The following is a 23269-nucleotide window of genomic DNA, read 5'->3' as shown; positions in this document are numbered from 1 at the left end:
GAAAGAAAAGAGGAAGACTAGGGAAATCATGGGCCTACTGCTGAATGGGGGAAGGGACCTGGTGAAAAATGACACAGAAAAGGCCACGGCACTTAATGCCTTCTTTACTAGTAAGACCGTCCTTCAGGAATCTCAGGCCCCTGAGACCAGAAGGAAAGTCTGGAGCAAGGAAGACTTACCCTTGGTGGAGGATCACCAGGTTTAGGGACCACTTAAAAAAAACCTGGACATACCTAAGTCCATGGGACCTGATGGGTTGCACTCACAGGTGATGGGACAAGAGGCAAGGGGCACAAATTAAAACACATGAAATTCCTTCTAAACACAAGAAAGCATATTTTCTACTGTGAGGGCTATCAAACACTTGAACAGGTTGCCCAGAGAGACTGTGGAGTCTCTGTCCTTGGAGATATTCAAAACCCAATTGCATATGGTCCTGGGCAACCTGCTCTAGCTGACCCTGCTCAAGCAGGGACATTGGACTAAATGATCTCATGAGGTTCCTGCCAATCTAAAAGATTCTGTGATCAAAAATTTTCAAGGATTTTTGTGAGGAACCTCCCACCTCCCCAGTTTCATTACTTGTAATACACATTGGATAACTAAACCATGTTAAGCTGAAGGTAGTTCTTCCATCAATTTTCTTTAAGCTCTCTTAGGCTTGATGAATATAATATGTTTTAAAGATAATTAAATCATCATAAACCATCTTCTGCTACTTTTTCTTTTTCTGCTTAGATTGAAGGTCTCAAGCTTTGAACTTAATACCTTTTGAACTTATGAACTACGCAAGGTAATTGCTGGGAAAATAACTTACAATGTCATTGTCAAATCTAATGGAAATGAGAAACAGTGTAATTCCCTAGAAGTTTTAAATTATTCCAACTCCATAAAAAGGTAAGAATTAAATGAAAACCACATGTGTAAAATGCTACAATGAAGGTTGAAAGATCAAGTGGTCAATGACAAGGACATTTCAAACATTCAGTTTGCTCTCCTAACACAAAGTGAATCTCGGTATGTCATTTGTTCTAGCTAGCGCAACCCTATTCTTCTTAAAGGACAATTTTGCAATGAAGGCACTTTGTTATGAATATATTCCATATAATACATGAGTATGTGTACCCCAGGCTCATTAAAACTCCCTAAAAATCCTCCATCTTTGCAATTTTATGAACATGTGCTCGTGTAATTTAAGAAAGTCTAAGGTAATCAAAGTGCAAGGTAATCGAAGTGCAAGGGGATGAATATAAAGTTAAGATAGCATTGAAATGCTTACAAATATACCTGAAATAGTAAACAAATACACAATCCACCATACGTAAGTTCGCCTTCCCTTAATTAGCTCCCTAGCTTCCTTTGCAATGAGGTTACTCCTCTATTTTCAAACACAGTTGCCTCTGACTGTCACATACTGCCAGCATAAAACATTGTTAAAGGCACTGCCTCTTCAGCCTTGGACAGCTAACTATTTCAGTTCAGAAGAAACCATACATCTCTAGTCACAAGCATTTTTAAAAGACTCGATACAGCTGGCAAGATCTCTTATCTACATCTTTGAAATACAAAGAAGAGAAAGAAAAAAATCATAGCAATATCAGGTCATGATACAAGGAAAAACAAAGAATTCACCATTTTTCTGTGGAATGCTTCGTAAGGAAAAAAAGGCTGCATTTCTTTGGTAGTAAAATTTCAGGTCAGCTGGCACGTGGTATGTCTACCAGATATGACATATCTACTGCTTCATGATACCTTCTCTGTAGTGATACATTCTTAGGACACCAAAAACTTTGAAGATACTGCTAAAGAGACTGGAAATGTCTGTTTACTCATCACAGGGTAATGAAGAGCCCCCAACAGAAAAATGCTTAAGAAGCTCCTAGAAGAATATAATTAATGCACTTTTTCTTTAGACAACAAGTTTCACAGGACCTGTCTGGTTCTAAAACGTGGCTGAAGAGCTCCTTGGAGCAGAAGCAGAGCTGATGAACTTCCATAAGACTGCATAGCTGAGCTTCCTATCTGGACAGACCAACTCTGACAAAGTTGTGCACCTCTGAATCTTTCTCGTAAGATGACAAGCAGTTACAGAAGAAATTTCTGGTCCTGCACAATTAAAAGCACAGGGCTTCTTCAACACTGAACCTCAGTTATCAAAGACCGACAGAGATGAAAGTCTTTAAGTAAAACCTGAGATAGATCTATTCTCAAGATCTTTTCCAGTTTAGGAGTCCAACACAGGAACATGGCATTTCTTCAGTGTTGCTCATCACAGTAATGGTTACTGAAAGTAGAGAACAAGTTTGAGTCACTGAGGTGACTCTTTTAAATTATGAAATTAATAACAGTCTTGTGGGAAAGGGCATCTCTGCTGGAGGGAATACCTCAGTCATGCCCTTCAGTGTTGCTAGACAGACTGATGTGCATCAAAGGGTACAGGCTGGAGGCTGAAAAACACCACACACACCTTCAAAATTTAGGATAAATCATCACATTTCCATACAACTCACCCAGGGTTACCTACAGGTAGTAGAAGCTCAGAGATCGTATTTGACACCACACCAAAACCCCATTCCACTTTACCAGATATATACAGCTGACCAAAACGTTGTGCAGATAGGCATATGCTGGAAGGTGGTTGAGACAGCGCTACTGTTCATAACTATCCAGTTTATATCCTGGGAAGTACAGAGCACACCCAGTGGGGTGGAGTGACTTCCCTGTTTTGGGCATGGGGTGGAGTAGCAGAAGGTAGCCTCAGCCTGCCCTGTGCTGGTAACATCAATCTTGCAGAGTTCTGCTCCCTCTTTAACAGCACTGTGGGGGACACAGGCGTTGGTGATGTGACATAGTGTGTCCCACTGACCAGAAGAAGAGAGAAGCCAGGAAGCAATAGAGGACACCAGACTGGCTCGGCCCTGACTGTGCCATGCTGTGCAGAAGCAAGCAGAAACCTCCCTTTCTTCCTTTTGGAGATCAAGGACAAACTTAAGGAAGAAAGAGAACAACTCTGGATAGCTGGAGACACAGCTCTGGTAAAAATGAGAAAAAACAGAGGAAAAAAAGAAATAATAAAAGCTAATCTCAAAAGTATCCTGAGATAGCCAAAAAGTGTTGGTCTCAAGTCAAGGATGCGGCTAGGAATTGAGAGGTGGGAGGTAGGCAGTGTGGAGCGGGTACACTGGCTGGGATGCTCAAGAGAAAGGAGAGCACTAGCAGAGAAGCATAAGGCAAGAGTGCATCTGCACGGGAGCAGACATGTGGACAAGCGCCTGGAGAAGAAAACATATTGCTGGGGGCTTGAACTAATCACTTGGACATGATAACACAAGCCCTGTTCTTCTGGCTATCGATGTAAGTCTTCTCACCTGAGGTACCCCTTACAGAGCGAGGAGATCCTAATTTTTAACTTTTATAGACCAAAGAGAAACAAGAGATGATAAAGAATGATGGGGAGAGGCTGAGTTGGGCATAGGCCACGTAAGGAGGTGGCAGAGGCTTCTGCAGCAAAGAAAAATCTCTTGTGGTTTGTTTTTTTTTTTTTTTCCCAGAAGTGATGAGACAGCAGGAAAAAAATAACTGTCTGAGGCAGCCTACCTGCTGGAAGGACCACCAGACTGCTGGCCTCTGTGCCACTCTAATGAATCAAAGAACAGGGACCGCCTGGAGAGGAAAAGGAGGGGGAGCAAGAAGAAAACGCCTTGGCACCAGCAGAAGCTGTTTTCTCTCCCCGCCCCCAAATAATTGGAGTTATGGGCTTGATTATATCAGGTACACATCTACATATCACCAGATCTGCAGCAACAGACAGCCCACAGAACAATGGCTCCTGGAAAAACCACTTAACAGCATTTAGGCAGTAATAGGTGTGACGATGCACAAGCACATGAATGCCAAGCGTCTAGTGTCCTGCTGGATGGCATTTCATATTCAATTGACTGAGACACTTAGCAGGAATGCAGAAGGAGGTTTTCCGGAGATCCTTTTCTATAGTTGTTATATCCAAAGTTATGACTGGGTGCTTCAAAAACAGGCTTCCCTTAAACTATTCAAAGGGTAATAGCCCTACCTGAATGCTGTGGAATACAACCTAATACACTGTATTTTTCTAATATTACAAATCAAACATTACATATGAAAAGCTACTCCAGGAGTCACTTGAGGCTGAACAGTTAACGCATTCCAAAAAAGAAAAAAAAATCAGGAAATAGCAAAGTTATATTCTAGGTGTTAATAAAAATGTATCCACCCAACACTGCTGCACCAGACAAGTTCAGGCACTGTAGTCTGGCATACATACGTTGCCATATATATGCCACAGCAGGAGAAACACCTCATTTTCCAGTGTGCTAAAAATGGGGTTTACTCAGAAGAACCATAATTTGACCACAGAAGCTCAGTGTTAATCTGCTTAACAGTACAATTCAGGGCTAAAAGGGAGATTATCTCTTCTAGTAAGGCTTTGTGAATTATACATCCAGCGGTCTAAAGCCAAAACACACATCTTCACTATGGAGAGGTAAAAAGTTGAGTTTTCCAGCACAGAATGTATAGAAATCTCACTTCCATATTTCTATTGAGAAGTGAGAAATCTCACTTCTATTTCTATTGAGAAAAGGAGTTGCTGCTTCAAGACCTATCACGCTGAAAAGCTAACAGTTTTAACTCAAAATACCTGGAGTCTGCTCACAGAACTGCGTCCTACTTTACCTAGTTCTCTGTCATGACAAAAATACCCCCTCAAATGCCAACCTCTAAACGCCACAGAGAACCATAAGCATATCACGGCTCCTCTCTCTCATATATAAAAGACTAAAATTTGCATCTTAAAAGAGACTGAAGTCTGCAGAGAAATTGTAATTGCTGAAGATAAACCAATGTCAGGATTGCTGCATATATTTATTGTATGGCAAAACAAGCTCCCTCACCCAGCAAAGCTCCTCCAACCTTGGGGAAAAAACCATTCCTGAGGTTTAAACGTTAAACACGCAAAAAGGTGGGAAAACACGAGCGCATGTTGCCTGTGTAATTTCAGGTCAGTGTTCCCATGCACCTACGTTAACATATAGCCTTTATTTTTGGGACTGTTTAGTATTTACTTTTTTAGGGCACAAGCCTTATTCCAATCAAAGGTTGTACAGAGTTCAATTAGCAAGAAGTGATTCAGTATCTTATTCAGAATCTCATTTAATGTCTCAAACCCTGGTTCTGAAGAAAGAGTTGTTGATTTCTACACACAGTTCTACAGTGCAATCACTAGAGCACACGAGTGCTCTGCAAATATTAGCACGTCTGTGTTCCCGATGACTTGATGGCAGGCAGGGAGCAGAGCTGCTCCATGACATGACATGCACAGCTGGGGCAGAGATTATGAAACTCCACTGGATGGGGGTTTCAATATGATATGATTGATTTTAAGATTACATGTTTTAGATGTGCAAGCACACCTCTGCAGCTAGCAGCTCCCTTTCCCTGTCCTGCAACTGGCATGGAGAAGATGAGCATGCTGCTGCAAGCTGCCCGCTGGCTGGATCCGCTCAGTGGGACACGGCTCTGCGGCAGAGAGAAGAAAGCCAATTCCCTGCCACGCTGTCAAGCTGCTTTAGCCCTAAGGCCTTTTCTTTCCTTCTTCCACTCCTTATGTGTCCTCTGATTTCTGCAACAAATGAGGCAGCATGCCATCGGAGAGCAGCCTCGCTCTTACCCTTCTCTCTGTACTACGCTCAGAGTCTTGTAAAAGAGATACCACTTGATTATTAAAAATTGGATCAAAAAGATGCAAAAAAAGAAAAAGTGAGCAAGACTTGCATGGGAAACTTAACTACTCCCATGCCCTAGCTTGAGTGCTCAGTGTGGCAACTTCAATAATGCTCTTTTCATTCATGCATGTCTGTTTTGTCTCTGTTTTGGGGGGGGCATTGTGTGGTTTTTGTGTGTGAGGTTTTTTTCCCCTCCTTAAAGCAAATGCAAATGTCACCACTAGGTGACAACATGAGCACTAGATGAGCAGGGCTGGGACCTTCATGTTCCATACAGAGCCTTGTGGTGAGCCAGGGGGGTCACTCTCAGTGAGCCGGCTCCCGAATGGGATGAACCATGTGCTTCGCTATGCTCAAGCGATCCCCAGTTTGATGCTGACAGCAGTAGACCACAGACTTCAGAGCCCATGCTGGAAGGGATCGCACCCCAGGGAGCACACTTCCCTCTGGTCACCCTAAGGAGCCCTGTCCCTCCTTTGGACCCATCCCACCCAACCCATCCCTCTGCATTCTCCTTCCCTACCCAGCCACCTGCCCTGTCCTTGTTTGTTCAATTCCAAGTTACTGCTCCAAAGCCTCAGGCACCAAGGCTTCACAGCTGAATCCCCTAGATGATTATTATTATTTTCAATCAGGAGCAAAACAACATATTTTTCCTTAGTCACCTTCTTGCAAACAGCAAGACTTGTTTTGGCTGCAATCTTCTCAAGAATTTCATCTGATGCAGACACCTAACAGGAAAAGTTTAAGGACAAAATCTTAAAGTTTGGAAAAATCACAAGCAATTGAAAACAGCCTCGTGTTATTTACAGGAAATCCAACACAACCTTAATAGACAGTGCTGTCAGTTCTGCTAATAATTAAAAAGCAGCAATCTATCACATTATTTTTAGTTGTGCCCTTACTCTCCTACACATGAGGGTCTTAAAATATCTGTGTGTCTGGGAAAAGTCTTTTTCCGTGTCAGCACTTGGATGCTATCCCACGGGGTAAATTTGCCACACGCATACAGCACTAGTACCGAAACCATTTTAACTCATTACTTATATAAATCAAACACACGGAAATCGCTCCAGTGCAATCAGTTTAATTACACTTCCCTCCCACCTGCCTCTGCTATGGATGCGATAGATCACAGCTCTAACAAAGCTGAAATTCAGAGTGCTGCGGGAGGACTCGCTCGGGTCTGGTCACACATGCTCTCCAGCTCCTGGGAGGTCCAAGCAAAAGTCTGAATGAGTTCAATGGGTACGTCACGGCAAAGTCTTTGGACGCTTACAAGTGTTGGCAACGGAAAAGCCTTAAAAACCTCAAACAAACAAATCGCCGAGCTGACATTTATTTCCAAACAAAGAAACCCTACCTAGTGCCCTGCGTCCCACAATCCTGATCACGAAGCGTGTTTGGAGGGAGGTAAGGGAAATTTCTATGGCAGCAGCAGCTCCCCACCACCCTGGTGTGCGGGGCTGAACAAAGTCCAGGGCTGGCACACACGGTGCATGGTGGCAGCTCTCCAAAAGTACATGATTGACGTCAGTAACTTGTGTAATCATCCTGCCTTAGCTTGAGTCTATAAACAAAATTTTGGGGGGTTGTGTGTTGTTGGTGTTGGGTTTTTTTTGTGTGTGTTTGTTTTTTGTTGGGTTTTTTTGGGTTTGTTTTTTTTTTTAAATCCAGTTCTCTGTAGTTGTATTTTCTCATAGGACTGGAATGGTAAAAATATTTGGAGAAACCTCCACCATAAATTAAACTGCAGCAATCAGAAAGGTCTGCCTGCCATCAAACTTGTCCTCGCGAGCCTGAAACCAACTACTGGATTTCCCTGTGTCTTAAAGAAAGCCACCGTTGGAACTCCTAGAGAAAAGTCTTTAGAAAGCCTCAAAACAGTACAAATCAGTCAGAAAAATATCACACTAATTATGATTGATTTCCCATTTCCCCAACCGCCTTTTTGTATTGCAAGTCTAGCAACAGACTGTGCCTTCTGAAATCCTGGGAGAAAACCTCAGCTGGGGTAAAACGTCACAGCTCCATCCATACCACTTGTGATCAGCTCTCTTGCACATAAAAGGTGAGTTTTACCTTCCCATAGACTAAAACATCATGATAGGGATAGATTTGGGGTTTTTTTTAATGCATACTCAATGCAATCACCTCAAAGCAGCTTTGTTTCCACTTCGTTGTAATATTGGGATGCCCAGACAGATGGTTTTGGCTACACAACAATTGCAAGATCTGTGCACTGATGAATGCTGCTCTGCAATGTTCACCTGATGTTCTCCAAGTGATTTACAGAAAGTGAGATAATAAACATAGTGCTTGCTTTCTTCAAAGCAATTTTTGAATCACATCTAATTGATCTTCAAAACAACCTCTGCAGGATGCACAGCAATACTGTCCTCATTTTCAGGAGAAGAAATGGATATGACACCGTAATGCTTTACACAGGGCCGCAGTTAAGAGAACCTGGACTGGAGATGGGAACAGCTTTTCTCTTTCCAGTGAAAAATGCTTCAGTAAATCTGAATGTCTTCACTTGCAATTATTTTCTGATGCTGTCATGTCTGAAATCCCTTGCTTTTTATTTTTTTCTCAAAGCCATATTACTGCTCCTTCTCCCTTTCAAATGGAATATATACACAGTCGGTATTTTCCCCATATTCCTTGACAGCATTTTATGTTTTCTGCTACAAAACTGACAAAAGATCCTGATGTGGATGAACAGCAGCAATGACAACTTTAAAAAGTATTACTAGAAAGCCAGAAGTATGAACTGTACTGCCTTGCCACTGTCTGCAACACAGGTATCGATCCTTGCCTTGGTGATGGATGTCCACATCTTTGTTGATGTATTTCTCAGAATCATGAAAGAGGTTCAAGGATGAAGGCCAGTTGGTTATGGAGGTCGAGACCACATACATTACCGCACAAGAAACTCTGAAATAGTGTTGCCTAAAATTGGTATTGATGCTGTATGAGGAAGAAAGACTTTAAAAGCGTCATGCCTACCTTGTTGATGTGCAATTGCTGTTGCTGGAATTGCTGTTTGTGTTTCTCCAAGAACTGCTGGTGCTGCTGCTGGATCACTAACTGCTGGAGGGCCTGGGCGTTCTGGGGAAGGGGAGCAGACTGCGTGCGCCCCAGTGGGCGATGCTGCCGGAGTTTGTGTATTGAAGGGGAGACCCGTTCTCCACCAACCAGAGACTGTGCGTGGAGGGGCAGTCCTGAAAGATACCAGTCTGAAGATAATATGGAGGAAAAAACAGCAGAGAAGAAAAAAAAGGAAGAAGAAAGGAAGGGAGAAAATGGCTGTTGAGTAATGCTGATGGTGACAATGATATATAACGTTAAAACCAGCCACCTCGCCATTTACAGCTGAAGCATCCTTAAAAGAGAACAGATAACAATTAATTACCATTGGATGGAGTAATACTTTGCTTTCTTTTGAATTCTTTGTTTGCTTGTTTACTCAGAGACCCTAGGGAAATGTTTAATTTCTTAAAATCAGCGGTACCTTACAGACCCGTCTATCGCCCAGTGGGTGACATGAATTAAGATCACAGTGATAGTTTGGAGAAGTTAAAGTCTTACAGCTTGCCTTGGCATAGGGAGTAATCCCAGGTTCATTTCTAGGAAAGCACCAACCCAAGCTCCCATCCCACAGCATCCAGCAATTATACCTTACTGGGGGCTCACTGGATATGCCGAAGGATGATGGATGCTGATGAAGCTGCTTCCCACTCTAGACCACGTAGGGAAACACCTCTGACCTTGGCTGTGCTATATCCCGCCCCATAGAAATGACTAGGCGTGAAAACTTCCACGTGATAAACCCCTGACCAGGCTTGTGTTGAAAAAAGGCACTCCCTTGAAGCATTTCAGGAACATGGGAGCCATCAGGCTTCATTACTTCTGCAGAAAGAAGGTAAGTTAGAGGCCAAGATGATACACAGACAGAATTGTTTCCATCACTGTCCTGTGTATACATGCTAGTAACTTAATGAAAACATAAGGTTATTTTGGGATAACTTGGTTACTCACATGCCCTTGGCAATTTGGGTGTCTCTGATGACTACCATGTGAAATACCTGTCTGAGCTCTGGTAAGGGTATGTCTTTAGGAAGTGTCTTGTCTTTTTAGCTGTTCTTGGGGTAAGCCAGTTCTTGCTCTGCTCTCTGAAAACATACCTTCGCATACTTCTTAGAAAGCTGGAACATGAAGACACGCCCAACACAAAGCTCAACCCAAGGGTGGGGGAGCTGAGGATAAGCCTCTGCTTTTGCTTGTTACACCTTGGGATAGAAAGGCACCATTGGTGTGAAGTGCTGTCTCCCTAATGTGGATAAGGCTGCACACACTTTTAGGAAAAAAAGTACTCTTTTGCTTTACCACATTGTATAAAACAAACTAAAGACTGCACAAGTGGTCAGTAACATTCAGAAACACGTCCCAGTTCAAGCACCAGAGAAGTTGTACCTTCTCTTTCTTCAGTCTTTGGTTGAGAAGAGAGAGAAGCTGCCCAGAAGTCTGCAGCCAGCTGAATACAGTGGATAAGAAACACCTTGACATTTCTCTCCCAGGACATTACCTCCTTTTCCCACTCATTCACAGAACTGCCCTAGGGGGAAGAAACTGACTCATTTGAAAGCCTCTCTTCTCAGGGAAAGATTTACCAAGTTTCTCCCACCCTCTGCTTTTCTGAAAAGCATAGCATAAAAGGTTATCTTATTTTATAAATGTGTGTGTCTATAAATGTGCGTGTATACACACACACACTTCTATACGAATAATTTGGAAAGATGTGGTCCATTTCCCTTCTAGCACAGTTCCTCTTACCAGAAGTGCAAATTAGACAGCAGAGGAAGGGCCCTATACAGTTTGCATAGGACACCTTGGAAGACTACCTTCCTGCAAGTGAATGACCGAGGTCCCCCTGTGAAAGCTTTCCAGGGAGACATCTTGTTCCTACTCCAAACATACATGTCAACATGAAGGATATTATCTGGAGTGATGTGTCACAGGAGGAACAGCAGACCTAAGGAATCCTGCTCTAGTTTCCCAAAACCCCCACGTCTACCTTCCAGCACAGAAAAAACGTGCCATTGTGCCGGATCATTTTACAGTCATCAGGAGACTATCTCCAGAGCTGAAGGCTATCAGAAGAAAACTAATAAACTCCACTTCCAAGGAAGTCTGAAGTACTAACTGTAGTTTGGCAGCCAGTCCACTTAGGGCTTTTGAGACCATGTGTTAGCTTGCTCTCTTTCAGTTGCTGCATCTGGAACGTGTGTTTCTTCGTGTTGCTCTGTTGTATAGTGAATATTTCTCCTAAGTGTTGGTTTATAACATGTTGTACTCACTCTGAAAACACCACACGTAGCAGGTGGACTAGAAGGAATACACATGGAAGCAAACACAGTACGCTGTAAACTGAGTGAAGCTTTGAGAGGTCAAATAGGAAACAGAACCGCACTTCGTCCTATGTGTGCTTTAAAGCAAATGCCAGCATGAACAGAGAAGAAAGTCTTAGTGATAGGATAAGAGGGGAACTCTTCCCCAGCGGCTCTTCATCAACAGACCTTGGGCAAAGGGCAACTGGTGAAGAGCCATGTCATGACTCTGGGTAACCTCATCATGCCACAGAAATCATGGCAGAAGGAGGCAACAGAAAATTATTTAAAGGTTCAAGGAATCTGCATGCACCACTCTCACGGCTCTGAGACTGCTGGCTAAATACCACGCTTCTGTGCTTCAGCTTCCCCATATGTACATGCTTATAAGCTTATCACAACCCCATGTATATTCCTGGGATGTGAATGTAAAACCAGACACAAGCCAAACCAGAGCCGTGCTGTAATGCTTCAGTGATTGACATCTCTCAAGAGTTTCTATTAGAAATGGAATTAAAGAAATAAAAATCAACACGTCTATAAGTTACGTAGAACATCCTTTGTCCCAGCATTACACACTGTAAAACAAAAATGCATCCTACTGGGGATTATTGCTTTGAATCAACCCTATTTATAGAAATATGCCTTCCCACAGGTACTTAATTCTGAAAATATGACACAGGGAGTGATTCAAAGCAATTAGCATACTGAAAATGTAACATATACAAACAAATACAATCTGTTTGAATGCAGTTGATTTTGCCGTGCTTTTGCATTTATAATAATGATGAAAAGCAAGTATTTTAATCTGAGATTTTGTAAATGCGTGTCTTTCACATACAGAATAGAAACCATCCATGATAAACAGGAAGGGTAATCATTAGATATGACGTTTTTGTCTCCACTTTAATCTAAAGTGGTTAGAACTCTAAACTACATAGTTTTAAATTGTGACCTACAAACTTATGCTTACTTATGGAAGTAAATACTATTTATTTTCATTTCGTCAAAATGACAAGGCAGCTTCTCCCTACCTCTGGATGAGGTGGGCAACCTCTCATTTTGCAAATGCCACCACTATCCAACATATCAACAAACACATCCTAAAGGTTATATGTTATACCTACAGAATGTACAGGTGGTGCGGTATCTCTTTTGCACAAGGGAACAGACTTCACAAAAAACCAACAGATGTCACTTGCTCTCTTCTCCCAGCTGGGACTGAGTTTTGCACATTATCTATGGAGCGCTCACCTGTGACTAAGGGAGTTTGTGCAGTTGGCTGTTCCAGTAAGACCATGTGTTGCAGAAGAGGGTTATGTGCAGTTCCCCCATCTCTTTCCAACGTTGTAGTGCTCAAGTAGGGAGTGAGGTGAGTGCCAGGAAATAAAGAGATCCGCTGCTGTAAGGTTGGGATAGTAAGTCTCTCTGCATCTTGCTGTGCTGATCCTCCCTGCAAATGCACAATTGATGGCACAGCGGATTAAAGGATAAATCAGTGCAAGCAATACTTATGCTGGAAGTCCAGCGTAACCTGACCAGTTACACTGGTCCCCCCACCACTTACACTGGAAGGGCCAGTTGCAGGCAGTCCTAGCGTGATGTTGGGCAAAGAAGGAGAAGTGTAGAGTGGAAGCTGTGTTACTGAGCCTTCACGATTCACAAGTCTGTGAGCCAGGCTGGTCTGGAAACAAAATCAAGAACATTGTCCTGGTGAGAGAGCATCCACAGACTGGATCAAGGACACAGTACATTTGCTGTGAGGACACATCGGAAACGTACAGAGCCGACATTGGAAACACTGAACAGGGGACCTAAGCTGTGCTTCAGATCCAGCCTAAATAGGCACAGACTAGATTCATACCCTGAACGCCGCTGCCGTGGCCACACAGGGGCAACGAGACTGGGATAACAAACACAGGGACGATATTGCTTTGCAACTGCCACCAACATCGCTGCCCTACAGAGAGACCTTTTACAGTTTATTTGATCTTTCTTGGAGACTAAAGATCACTTCTGCATCCTCACCGGAACTCTGCTTCTGCTCAGTCTTCATGCAGTGCCACTGCAAAAAGCTTTTGCAAAGACGATTTAACAGCTTACTTGTCCTTCTCAAGTATCTGCCCTTTTAAAGCTAAAACAGATTACCTTAAAAAAAACGGCATTACAATGGCTGTTGTTCTCTTTAGCAAATCACAGACAATTTATGCTATTTAGTAGTGTGCTTTAGCTTAAATCAGACTTCAAAATTTCATCAAAAAGCCTTAAGATTGCATTTATGTAGCTATTTCCTGATTTTCAGAGTGAAATGTGAGATTTACTAAATTATCTTATCGCCCTTTAAAGCAGGAACACTTAAGTAAAAATACCTTTAATTTCAAAACAAGATTGATTTGAAATACGTGCTAGAAAACCCACTATAAAAATTACATTATTTTAAACTGCCCGATTTTCCTGTTGAGAAACAAGTGTTCTGATCACCCTGAATTCTCTGCAGGTGATTTTCCAACTTAAATAAAATAGAGTTTAGATTTCAAAAAGACTTTCTATAGAATTTCTGCCGTTTAACTCAGGTGCTGTTGTGAAAAAAGGGATTACAATTAACTTTAATATTATACTATGGAAGAATCTATACTGATGTAACAGAGATCTGAAGAATGGTTTCATACATGTTAGACCTAAATTCATAGTCCTGTAAGTCAGTAAGACTTTGCAGGTTATTTCCTTGGTTGCAGGGCTGGGACAGCTCTGGATAATAAAAAACTATTTTTCTCCCTCAAAGACTCTAAGGTGACACTTGAACAAACCCTGCAGCAACCTATTAGGGGAAAAAAAAAAAGCACGTAAGAACTAATACTGAAAACCAAACATTTTCTATAAAACAATCTTCAAAAGCAATCCTGCCTCCTTGATTAATCAAAATTTAACCAGACCATCTGACAGATTTAACAGAACACCCCACCTCTGCACCTGAGGTTGGTGCTGCCCATGCAAGGACAGGAGGAGTAAAGCCTTCCCACAACCATGTTTGTCACTGTTATCAGACACTGGGCTGCCTTTTCAAATAAACCCTTTGGTGTGCCACTAACTTGCCAGTCATTCTCCCAGTGTCCAACTATGTCTAAATTTCTGACGTTCAGCAAAGTCACCTAGTTTTCATATGACCTTGTACAAAATTTCATCTGCAAAGTGATTTTTTTCTTGTTTCCTTTTGCCTTCTTGTGCTTTCATTAATGTCATTCAAGCTTATTGAAAATATATTATAGAGCAGTTCTCCCGTAAGAGAGTAAATCTGGTTTTAAGATCTCAGTTCACGATTTGCTGCCCCAAAAGAGGAAATTTAAAGGGAGCATTTTGCTGTTGAGCGGTACCTGGTAAAGGCGTGTGATTGTGCATACCCACACACTTCTTCCAAGTAATTTTGAGCACTACTGGCAATTTTGCTTTAAGTTATATAATGTTAGCATGCCACATCGAGAATAAGATAGTTATTGTCAGCAGAGTAATGAAATATTTTACTGATATCATAAACGAAACAAAACTACATCCATTTTCTCTTTGAACAATCAATTCTATGTAGTTGTGCCTCAAACTGTCTCCTGGGGATTTGTTTTAAAAACAGCGAAGAGAAAAACACAGCAGCTTGACACTATCAGCATATGCTATTTAGCAGCATTATCATCACTTTAAATATACAGATCCCATCTATGGGTTTTACACAAACATTTTTTGAATTGCACAGAAGAGAACAATTTCAGCATGTACAATTTTCGTCTGCAGTCAAGTACTTTTTATAGTCTTGTATCAACTGCAATGGCAATGAATATCATGTACCTTTCAGAGATGGAAAAACCTTTAGATTTAAAAACAGTATTTAAAAATAGATATTGTCTATTTTAAAAGGAGGCAGAGAGCTGTAGTCTTTCCACACTGAAGGCAAGCATTGAAACTTACATAATGAACCCAGATACCATCTTCCAACATATCTGAAATGGTTCAAGAGGTGACCTAGCAAACTAAGAAGCAAAGAGACATATTTCTCATTTAAAATAAAACATGAAGGTAAGCATGAAACATTTAAAGTTGGCAACATTATTTTTTCAGAAACACTTAAATATTTCTAAATATTTTAAAATGAGAACATGAGAAAGCCTGGTCAACTAGTATTAACAAAATCTCCAACACCTGGGCTACCACGTAATACTACTTCTACTGAAGAAGACGATTTTAAAGAAACCAAAACCCTACCTTGCCCATTTTTTTCCCCCCAAGTGAACCTATAGAGGCAAATGGATCAGCTAGTATCACACAACATGAAATGCTGGAAGAAAGCGCAGAGTTATGTTTCCCCAAAAACAAATGCAAAAGACTAGGACATTTAGCTAAGCCATTCAAGTACACCTGAAATGCTAGGAGAAGAACAGTTTGTGCAACAGGTTATCGATGTTCTGTTTGCCATCACACAGTGATTTATGTTTCATTCTGTTCTGTGATGGCAATGATCCAATATACTTAACACAATCCTGGGAAGTTTTAAAATTGGAACTGCACAATCATTTGTATGTTATATTTGTCCTATTTTCCAAACATTATAAAAAGGTGAAAAAAAACTCTAGACATTATTTTCAGGGAAATGAAAACCAGATTTTTTCCTCCTTTTCGCATAGGTTGTTTGGAGATGGTGCATCAAATGCTGCTGCTCTTAAAATTCTAGATGAGCGTGCTTCTTTCCTTGCATGCAGCACCATCACTGTGAATTACCCACTGTGGTACAGTGGCAAAAGAGGCAATGACAACTCCCCAGGGAAAGGCTTTGGCAGTACAGGGATTTTTTTTCCAAATTGTGTGTGCTGCTCATGCCTCAGCCTAACTTACAAAATTGCTGCATTACAAGTAGTTGATGAAAAGAGTTCTTCTTATAGTCTGTGTCCATTTTATTATGTATTGGTGGTCTAGTCACAGATGATTACCTCAAATTATTTACTTGAAAAATAAAATGGTCAAGGAGAATACTACTGCTTCCCATTCACCTGCATGAGCTAACACTGACTTGCAGGAAGCTGCCTGCTCTGTCTATATCACAAGAAATTGTCGAATCCTCTAGTTTTTCCATCAGCAGTAATTGGTGATTTGCAGTTTGTTAAGTATAGACAAGATTGACAGCTCCTGGATCACCAAAACCGGTAACTAAGTGGTAATCTTCCTGGGGCTAACACAAACATACCCAAGATGTGCCCTCAGCTCATCCGGTCTACAGTTCTGCAAACCCGATAAATAACCCTGTATGTAAGATACCTTTTCCCAGGTCTACTCCAAACTACTACATGGTCAGTGTGCATCTCAAAAGCCACATCTCTTTCGAGCAGCTTCAGCTGTCAGTGTCAAGTGAAGACTCCACCTTACACCATCTTAATTTTTATAATAATTGTAGATGTGTGTTGGATAATTTGGCAGGGGAGAGGGTGGAGTGGAAGGCATATTCCCCATATTAAATGCTGTTACACTACATTAGAAATAAAAATAAAGTGAAAATCTGTACAAAACTAGAAAGCAATAAGGGCTTACATTTATACAGTACGAAGCCCTTTTCAATTCTAAATGACAATGTGGGGAGAACAAGCCCAAGCCTGTTTTTATAGTCCTGATGTTAAGACAGACACTATATTCATGGGGAGAACAGCTGGATAAAAAAGAAATGCACCAGTAACATTACACAACCACACTGGTTTTCTACATGCAAGGTTTATAGTGGGAGCCAGTTAACATGGCCCACACCCCAGTATCTGCCCTTAGAAAAAGGTGGGCTTCAGTAACCCTGAACACAGGAGCTGCTGTGTTGAATCAAACCCCAGTTTACCTAGTCCAATACCCTGCCCTTGACATCCACAGCAGATGCCTCAAGTGATGGTGAAAGCGTATGGGATTCCACTATAGAACTAGCACACGGCATCAGGCACCAAGCTTTCAAATCTTTAAGTGGGGAGGAAAAGGTTAAATTCATTCCCTTTAATCCAGTTCTGGTTTGGTCATATTTAGACTAATCTACTGTGCACAACAAATTCACCCTATATACAATATCTGAGAACAGATTCCTCAACTTTTAAAATACTTGCATTTAACCAGGAAATGCTTTTCATGCTTTACCTTGCTAAATCACTTTATTTTTACGCTCTCCTCACAACAAAACCACTACGAGTTACCACAAGCAGCTTGTGATCTGGCTCAAACTAGATTTAATAAACAGATAATGCATCCTGTCAGCCCAAATTAAGAGGTAATTCCCAAAGTGCGCTCCAAGTCACTATCTGCTTGGGTTTTTTTTTTTGTTTGGTTGTTTTTTTTTTTTTCTTTTTTTGTGGTGCACACCGGTTTGTACGCATAAATTCCTAAAACTGTGCAAAAACTGATTAGAAACCCAAGCGTTAAAAATCAGTGAGGAAGGGCTCTGTACCTCTGCTTGAATACTCGTGACTGATCCTGCAATTCCATTCTCGGCGCTTATGTTATTGGAGCTGTTGTTTGGAGAGCTGGGACCAGATCCAGGAGCACTGTTGCATGCAGAGTCTAAAAACACATCCAAAACCAACTTTTAGCATTACAAACAATCTCTGCAATGGTATTTAGACAGATAACAACCCCTCAAGTTTTTTTTTGGAGGAAAGCAATCCTCCTCCTCCCCGTTTTTCCCCCTAAATCTTCCCAGGGCTCTTAAAGTACTGACAAACACTTTCAAATGGTCTGTCCAAGTACCTACTTACCGTATTTATGTCTTCTCCTCATGGGGATTTCTCTTATAGTATATTAATAACTTTAAATATGATTGGAAGATAACAAAAGACATGGAAGGCTTAAAGAGGCCAAACTGGAGGATGTCAGATTGTCCTGCTTCATTTTTCTTGAAGTGCTTCTCTCACCCTCTTTAGCCTATAACCCTAACGACACCCTCTCGCCACATATTGCATCAGACTTCATGCGGGAACAACCAGGCAACCATCTCAGCGTTGACATTTTCCCATGCAGGCTTCTGGTGCATCTGGATGTACTGGAAATACACTGCCAGCACCGAGCCCTCATGCTGATCATGCATGAGGGCTGACCTCTGCTTTTATAAAGCAGCACTGAGATGTGCCGGTGCAGGCGAGCAGGCACTTGTGATGTCCCCATCCCTGTCCCCTGGGAAGTGCCCCACCGTGCTGGGTCCTCAGAGAAACAGCATCTGCCTTGGGCTGTCCTTCACACAACACAACAGCTCCCACGGCACTGAGCTCCTGAAAACTGCCTAGGGACTGACTCACAAGGATGATGTTTTGCCAGGATAGCACATTTTAAGAGATGTAAAAGCTGCCTGAGTGATGTGGGACTGGACGGACAACTGGCCATGGTCATGGCTAAGTGCATTGTACAAAAATCAGGCAAAACTCTACAGGGTCCAAAACAGTAAATCTGTTTCAGATCACTGCCTTTTTTTTTTTTTTTCCCTAAGTCTTCTCCACTCAGGGAGTAAAACAGTTTCTTGTTGGAAAGACCCAAGGCAGAGTTAATCCCTTAAAATAATTTTGTTATCACCTGAACACTCAGAAAATCCTCTCAGCTTTGTATGATTTATCAAGACATTCCCTGTGAACTCACTAACCAGAACCACAGAGATGACCAGCCTGAAATCAAAGCCTCCCCATTAATGATGCAGAAATAACAATAAAGAAAAGCAGCGCGTGAAATTGCAACAGCCAGAAAACTTCCCTCAGAAGGACTCTCACCTGGTGGATGGCACAGCTTCCAGTGTTTCTCCTTTTATTTTGGAAGGTAAATAAGATTAAAAGTTTTTTCCTGAACTTTCCTTCTCCCCAAGCACAGGATTTGCCCACTGCCAGAAGAATCTCCCAGTGGCTGCAATGGTTCAGGCTGCAGCAGTCTCATAATTGCTCTAGGATGCTCCAGTAGAAATAAAAGCCAATTGTTACAATTTGGGGGATTTCTAAAAATGATTTCTTTTGTGGCATTATTCTGTACATACTATTTTGCTGGTTTGATCCTTGCAAGTACCCTCCTGCAAAGAGATTTTTTTTTTTTTTTTTTTTTTAAAAAAAAGAAGCCTTGTTGGTTTTTGTTGGCTGTGCATTTGGGGAGGCATCTCGCTATCAAGAAAACTCAGCACTGAGTAACACCCAGCTGAGCACCTAACATTGAACTTCTCCATGGAAAGCAACTTCGGAGAGTCTTGGTGTTTTGAAAAAAATATTCTGATTGCATGGACAATACATGCTTTTTCTGGGACCACTTCATTAACTACAACATATTAGATCTCGTGCATACTACCTAGACATAGGAAAAGTACCTGGCACATTCCAACTGTGACTCTATGAAGATGTATTCTTCAAGGATTAAATATAACTTCTATTCCCTGAAGTGGGACTTCTTTTAAAAGTTATTTTCCATTCAAAAGTCCCCTCTTACTGTAACAACTCAGATATTTTCCTAGTCAGGCTCCAGGCTGGCTTCTTGAACCAGGTCCATGCTCAGTGAGAAGCGGGAGCTTCCACTGCCATTTCTGAAGGCATTACTGGGACCAAACGTACTGGGCTTGATTTATCCTAAAAGCTGCATGACATATAGCAATATATGAGGAGTGAAGTGAATTTAATTTTCAGATCTGATATAAATTATGCTTAGCTGTTGAAACAATCTATTCCCTCTGCAAACAGAAAGGCTCTGACACAGAGCAGTGCATAGCTGCCCCAGGGTCTCCCAAAACCACCTGGCTCTCTAAAGAGAGCTCACTTTCAGTTTCCTTGAATGATGACAGTATGCCTTAAAGCGAGACAAGTCTGGAAAAGCTGTCACATAGCGGTACTTACACAGAGGCATCCCTAGATGGTGCTAAGAATTAACTTTACGGTAATCTATATAATCTACATTACTCTGATCCCTCCTTACAAACTTTACTCCCAGAAGAGTATTACTTTTCAACAAGAAACTGTCAAATAAGTAGTCAGAAATATCAGCTATATATATTGAAAAAAATGCCTTACATGTTTTAAAACTTTGGCATAATTACTTATCAAGGAACTATGGCAGTCTGCCCAAAGCCTAAAACAAACAGGGGCTGTAAAGCATTTACTGCTGGAGGACAACCGCCACGAATTATGGCCTCCCCACGGATATTAATAGGATAACCTTTGAGAAATTTTATTTCTCAACAACCTGTTGCTGAAGATCATAGAAATGCTTGGGAAAAAAACAGCACACTGGTGGCATATCTCCATCTGTCTACTCATGTCTTAAAACAAACTACAAAAAAAGCTCATTGAGTTGGTAAAACTGCCTCAATAGATGGGTAGCCAACGGGCCAACGCTGCTGATGCACACCTGCATCACCTAGTGCTGAACTCTATCAAATTCATCCAGGTTTCACCAACATTGAGAGGCACACAAGAGATCCAGACTGCACAATTAACTGGACGCAGGAATTAATTTTGGAAAGGGACATCTCATTGAGTATGTGTCTTCCGGCACAGATTTGTTGCTTACCCTACGTACCTGTGACATCCAGCGGGCGTTTCTTAAGAGCAGTAACCACCGGACCATCTTTTCTGCGCAAGAGCGGACTGCTCCGTCTTTCAGCAACTTTTTGCTTTAGTCTGGATCGTAACTTCAGATTGGGTTCAGATGCTGAACAGAAAAAGGAAAAGCAAACAGTGTTTTGGTTAATATTATTTCAGTAGTTTTTTACTCAATGCAAAGGCTGGGTTGCAGTTCAGCATTTGCAGAAGCCTAAACGAAATTAGTTATTTGATAGCATATATTTGGAAGAAAGACTTCTTAACATAATGAACAGGTCCCAGCCTATGTTATATCTGAATTCACTGGCAATGAAAGTCAGTAGCATTTTAATTAAAAAAATAACAACCATCCTGCAATGTCTTCTCTCAAGTGAAGACAGACTTAGGATCTGCTGTGAACTCCTTTGGACTAGTGCAGAGAGCACCATTCACATTGCCTAGTTTCCCACCTCCGCCCAGCTTGCTTCCAAACCAGTGGTAAACCTAACTCATGGTATCTAAAATATCGATACAGGAATTGGTGAGACAATTGAGATGTTGCTGTTTGGTCAGCGTGGAGCATCACCGTGGGGCTGAGACACTATCTGCATGTGTTGCTCAAATGGGCAGCTCCACACCCTTGGAGTCATCCGACCCCAGGGTGAGCTGGCTTTGGGAGGTACATCAGGGGAGGAGGAAAGAAAATATAAAAAAATCAAACCCCACAACCAGAACAGGTGAATGTTTTCCTGCTGGTTCACCTCCCTGAAGTCAGATGAGCTTGTGTCAGCTGAAGCGAGTGTCAACTCAAGAATACGGGCATGAGAGTGTGGCCAAGGCCAAAGCCAATGCCAGGGAGGAGAAGGTTTGTTTATTTGGGGAGCAACTTGCTTACATCATCACAGCCACAAAGTTAAAACATATCTAAAAAGACATACTTTGAAAATTCAAGGGTGCCAAGGGCAGGTGCACATGTATTTCCTGAGACCACAGTCTGACTTGCTTTGTGGACATCATACCTTTGAGAGTCTCCTCTTAAAAACTTTTGCTGTACCCAAATCCTGAGATTTAATTTCTCCAAAAGTCAAAGCAGAGCTCCTGGGAACCCCTAATGCCTCTGGGTTAATGACAGCTGGCAACACCAAACACGTTTGCATGGCACAGCTTATCAAGTTTTTATAAAGGTAATGAAGCCTTAAGTGAAGATTCCTCCTGCAAGATGATTTTCTCTGTAAACTTTCTGATCTCTTGAGTAGACATGAAACATCTGCTTTGGCGTTTGAGGGCTCCTGACAGTTATGAGATTTGTGAACTGGCCCAATATTTTCCCTTCCTCAACCTCTTAACAATTCTGCAGCTTAATCCCTTTGAACTGGCAAATGCTGTGCTCTCACCATTAACTACCGATACGCTTGGCTCCCAACACTACAGGGCCAATAATCTACATTTCTTTAGAAGAATTAAAACAGGGTTTACAAACTGATTTGAATTAACTAAGTCTGGCTACAGATATATTTCCCTACAGTTGCCTTTGACCACTGGGTCACATAAAAGATCAAGCCTGACAATGTTAATTGCAGGGCTCAAAAATCAGAATGCTGATGAATTCAAGATCAAATGCTTGAAGTTAAGCCATCAAAACAGTTCTTTGCTGAAACTTTTGGGAGGAAAAAAAAAAAAAAAAAAAGAAGAGCTTTTCATGTCTGTTTTGGACAGAAAAATGCCAGCAAGAGATAAAGGGAGCACTAAAAAAAAAGTGTCAGACTCCTCAAGATGATGCTTAAAATGCAGTATGAAGTGCATTAGCAAACGGGGGAATCATCTTATAGGGCATTTGCATATAAAATAGCAGGGGACTGACTGCAAATCTGTCATTTGCTCAGAGGGCAATATTAGAAGAGTGGACTAGTTAAAATACAAGCATATGCTCTACTTTATAAAGCTCTCTTCAAAACAGAAGTTGATTTACTATTTTAAAAGTAGTCTTTGGGCACGTGAACATTTGGTACCTCATCCCACGTTCTTTAATTCACAGCTTTAATTTGTTCCAAATATTGAGTATCAGTAACTGTCTAGATGCTCCAGTCAAGACTTTAAAGAACAAATGGGAACATGTCACAGCTAGATGCCGATACATCCATTTTAGGTACATTTGCACTGCCAACCAGCAAATGAAATATAAGCCTATGCCACAGCTGTTGAAAGGATCTGTCTTCTGACAAAGAAAAACTTGACAATAAAAACTGTACTTCAGCGCAGATTTTATTCATACACAGTTTATACCCTCCATGGTGTTCATCTGAAGTATGTTTTCTGTTGGGAACAGACAAGTAATTGTGTGGCTTTCAAATACAGAGAATGAATTGGTTAGAAACACCTTAAGAATAGGCAGGGAAACAAAAGATCTGGGGTCACAGATTACCCAACATGACCAGATATGTCCCATATGTAAATCCACAATAAAAACATCTTTCCATGTAACAGGAAGGGAAAGAACACAGAAAATTACAGCCTTAAAAGAGAAGACACCTTGAGAATAAGTAATGGCAAAAGCAGCATATTATAATTTGTCAGACAAAAC

At 41.5% G+C, this 23269-nt stretch overlaps 1 protein-coding gene across 3 annotated transcripts in view; it reads right to left on the bottom strand.

Annotated features, from left to right (window-relative positions):
- HDAC4 (histone deacetylase 4) overlaps nt 1-23269 on the bottom strand; it is a 263446-nt gene that overhangs the window by 62781 nt on the left and 177396 nt on the right. For 2 of the 3 annotated variants that reach the window (XM_082314488.1, XM_082314489.1), the window contains exons 8-12: nt 20687-20818; nt 17601-17713; nt 12717-12833; nt 12404-12602; nt 8769-8998 (exon numbers count right to left, since the gene is read on the bottom strand). In XM_082314488.1, coding sequence (XP_082170614.1) covers nt 8769-8998; nt 12404-12602; nt 12717-12833; nt 17601-17713; nt 20687-20818 — 791 coding nt within the window. The remainder of the gene's footprint in view (nt 1-8768; nt 8999-12403; nt 12603-12716; nt 12834-17600; nt 17714-20686; nt 20819-23269) is intronic. The other variant, XM_082314490.1, reaches the window with a different exon arrangement.

Source organism: Platalea leucorodia, assembly GCF_965183815.1.
Source record: "Platalea leucorodia genome assembly, chromosome: 5".
Classification (NCBI taxonomy): Eukaryota; Metazoa; Chordata; class Aves; order Pelecaniformes; family Threskiornithidae; genus Platalea; species Platalea leucorodia.
The sequence above is the reverse complement of the archived record's forward strand: the minus strand, read 5'-3'. Positions and strand labels throughout refer to the sequence as shown.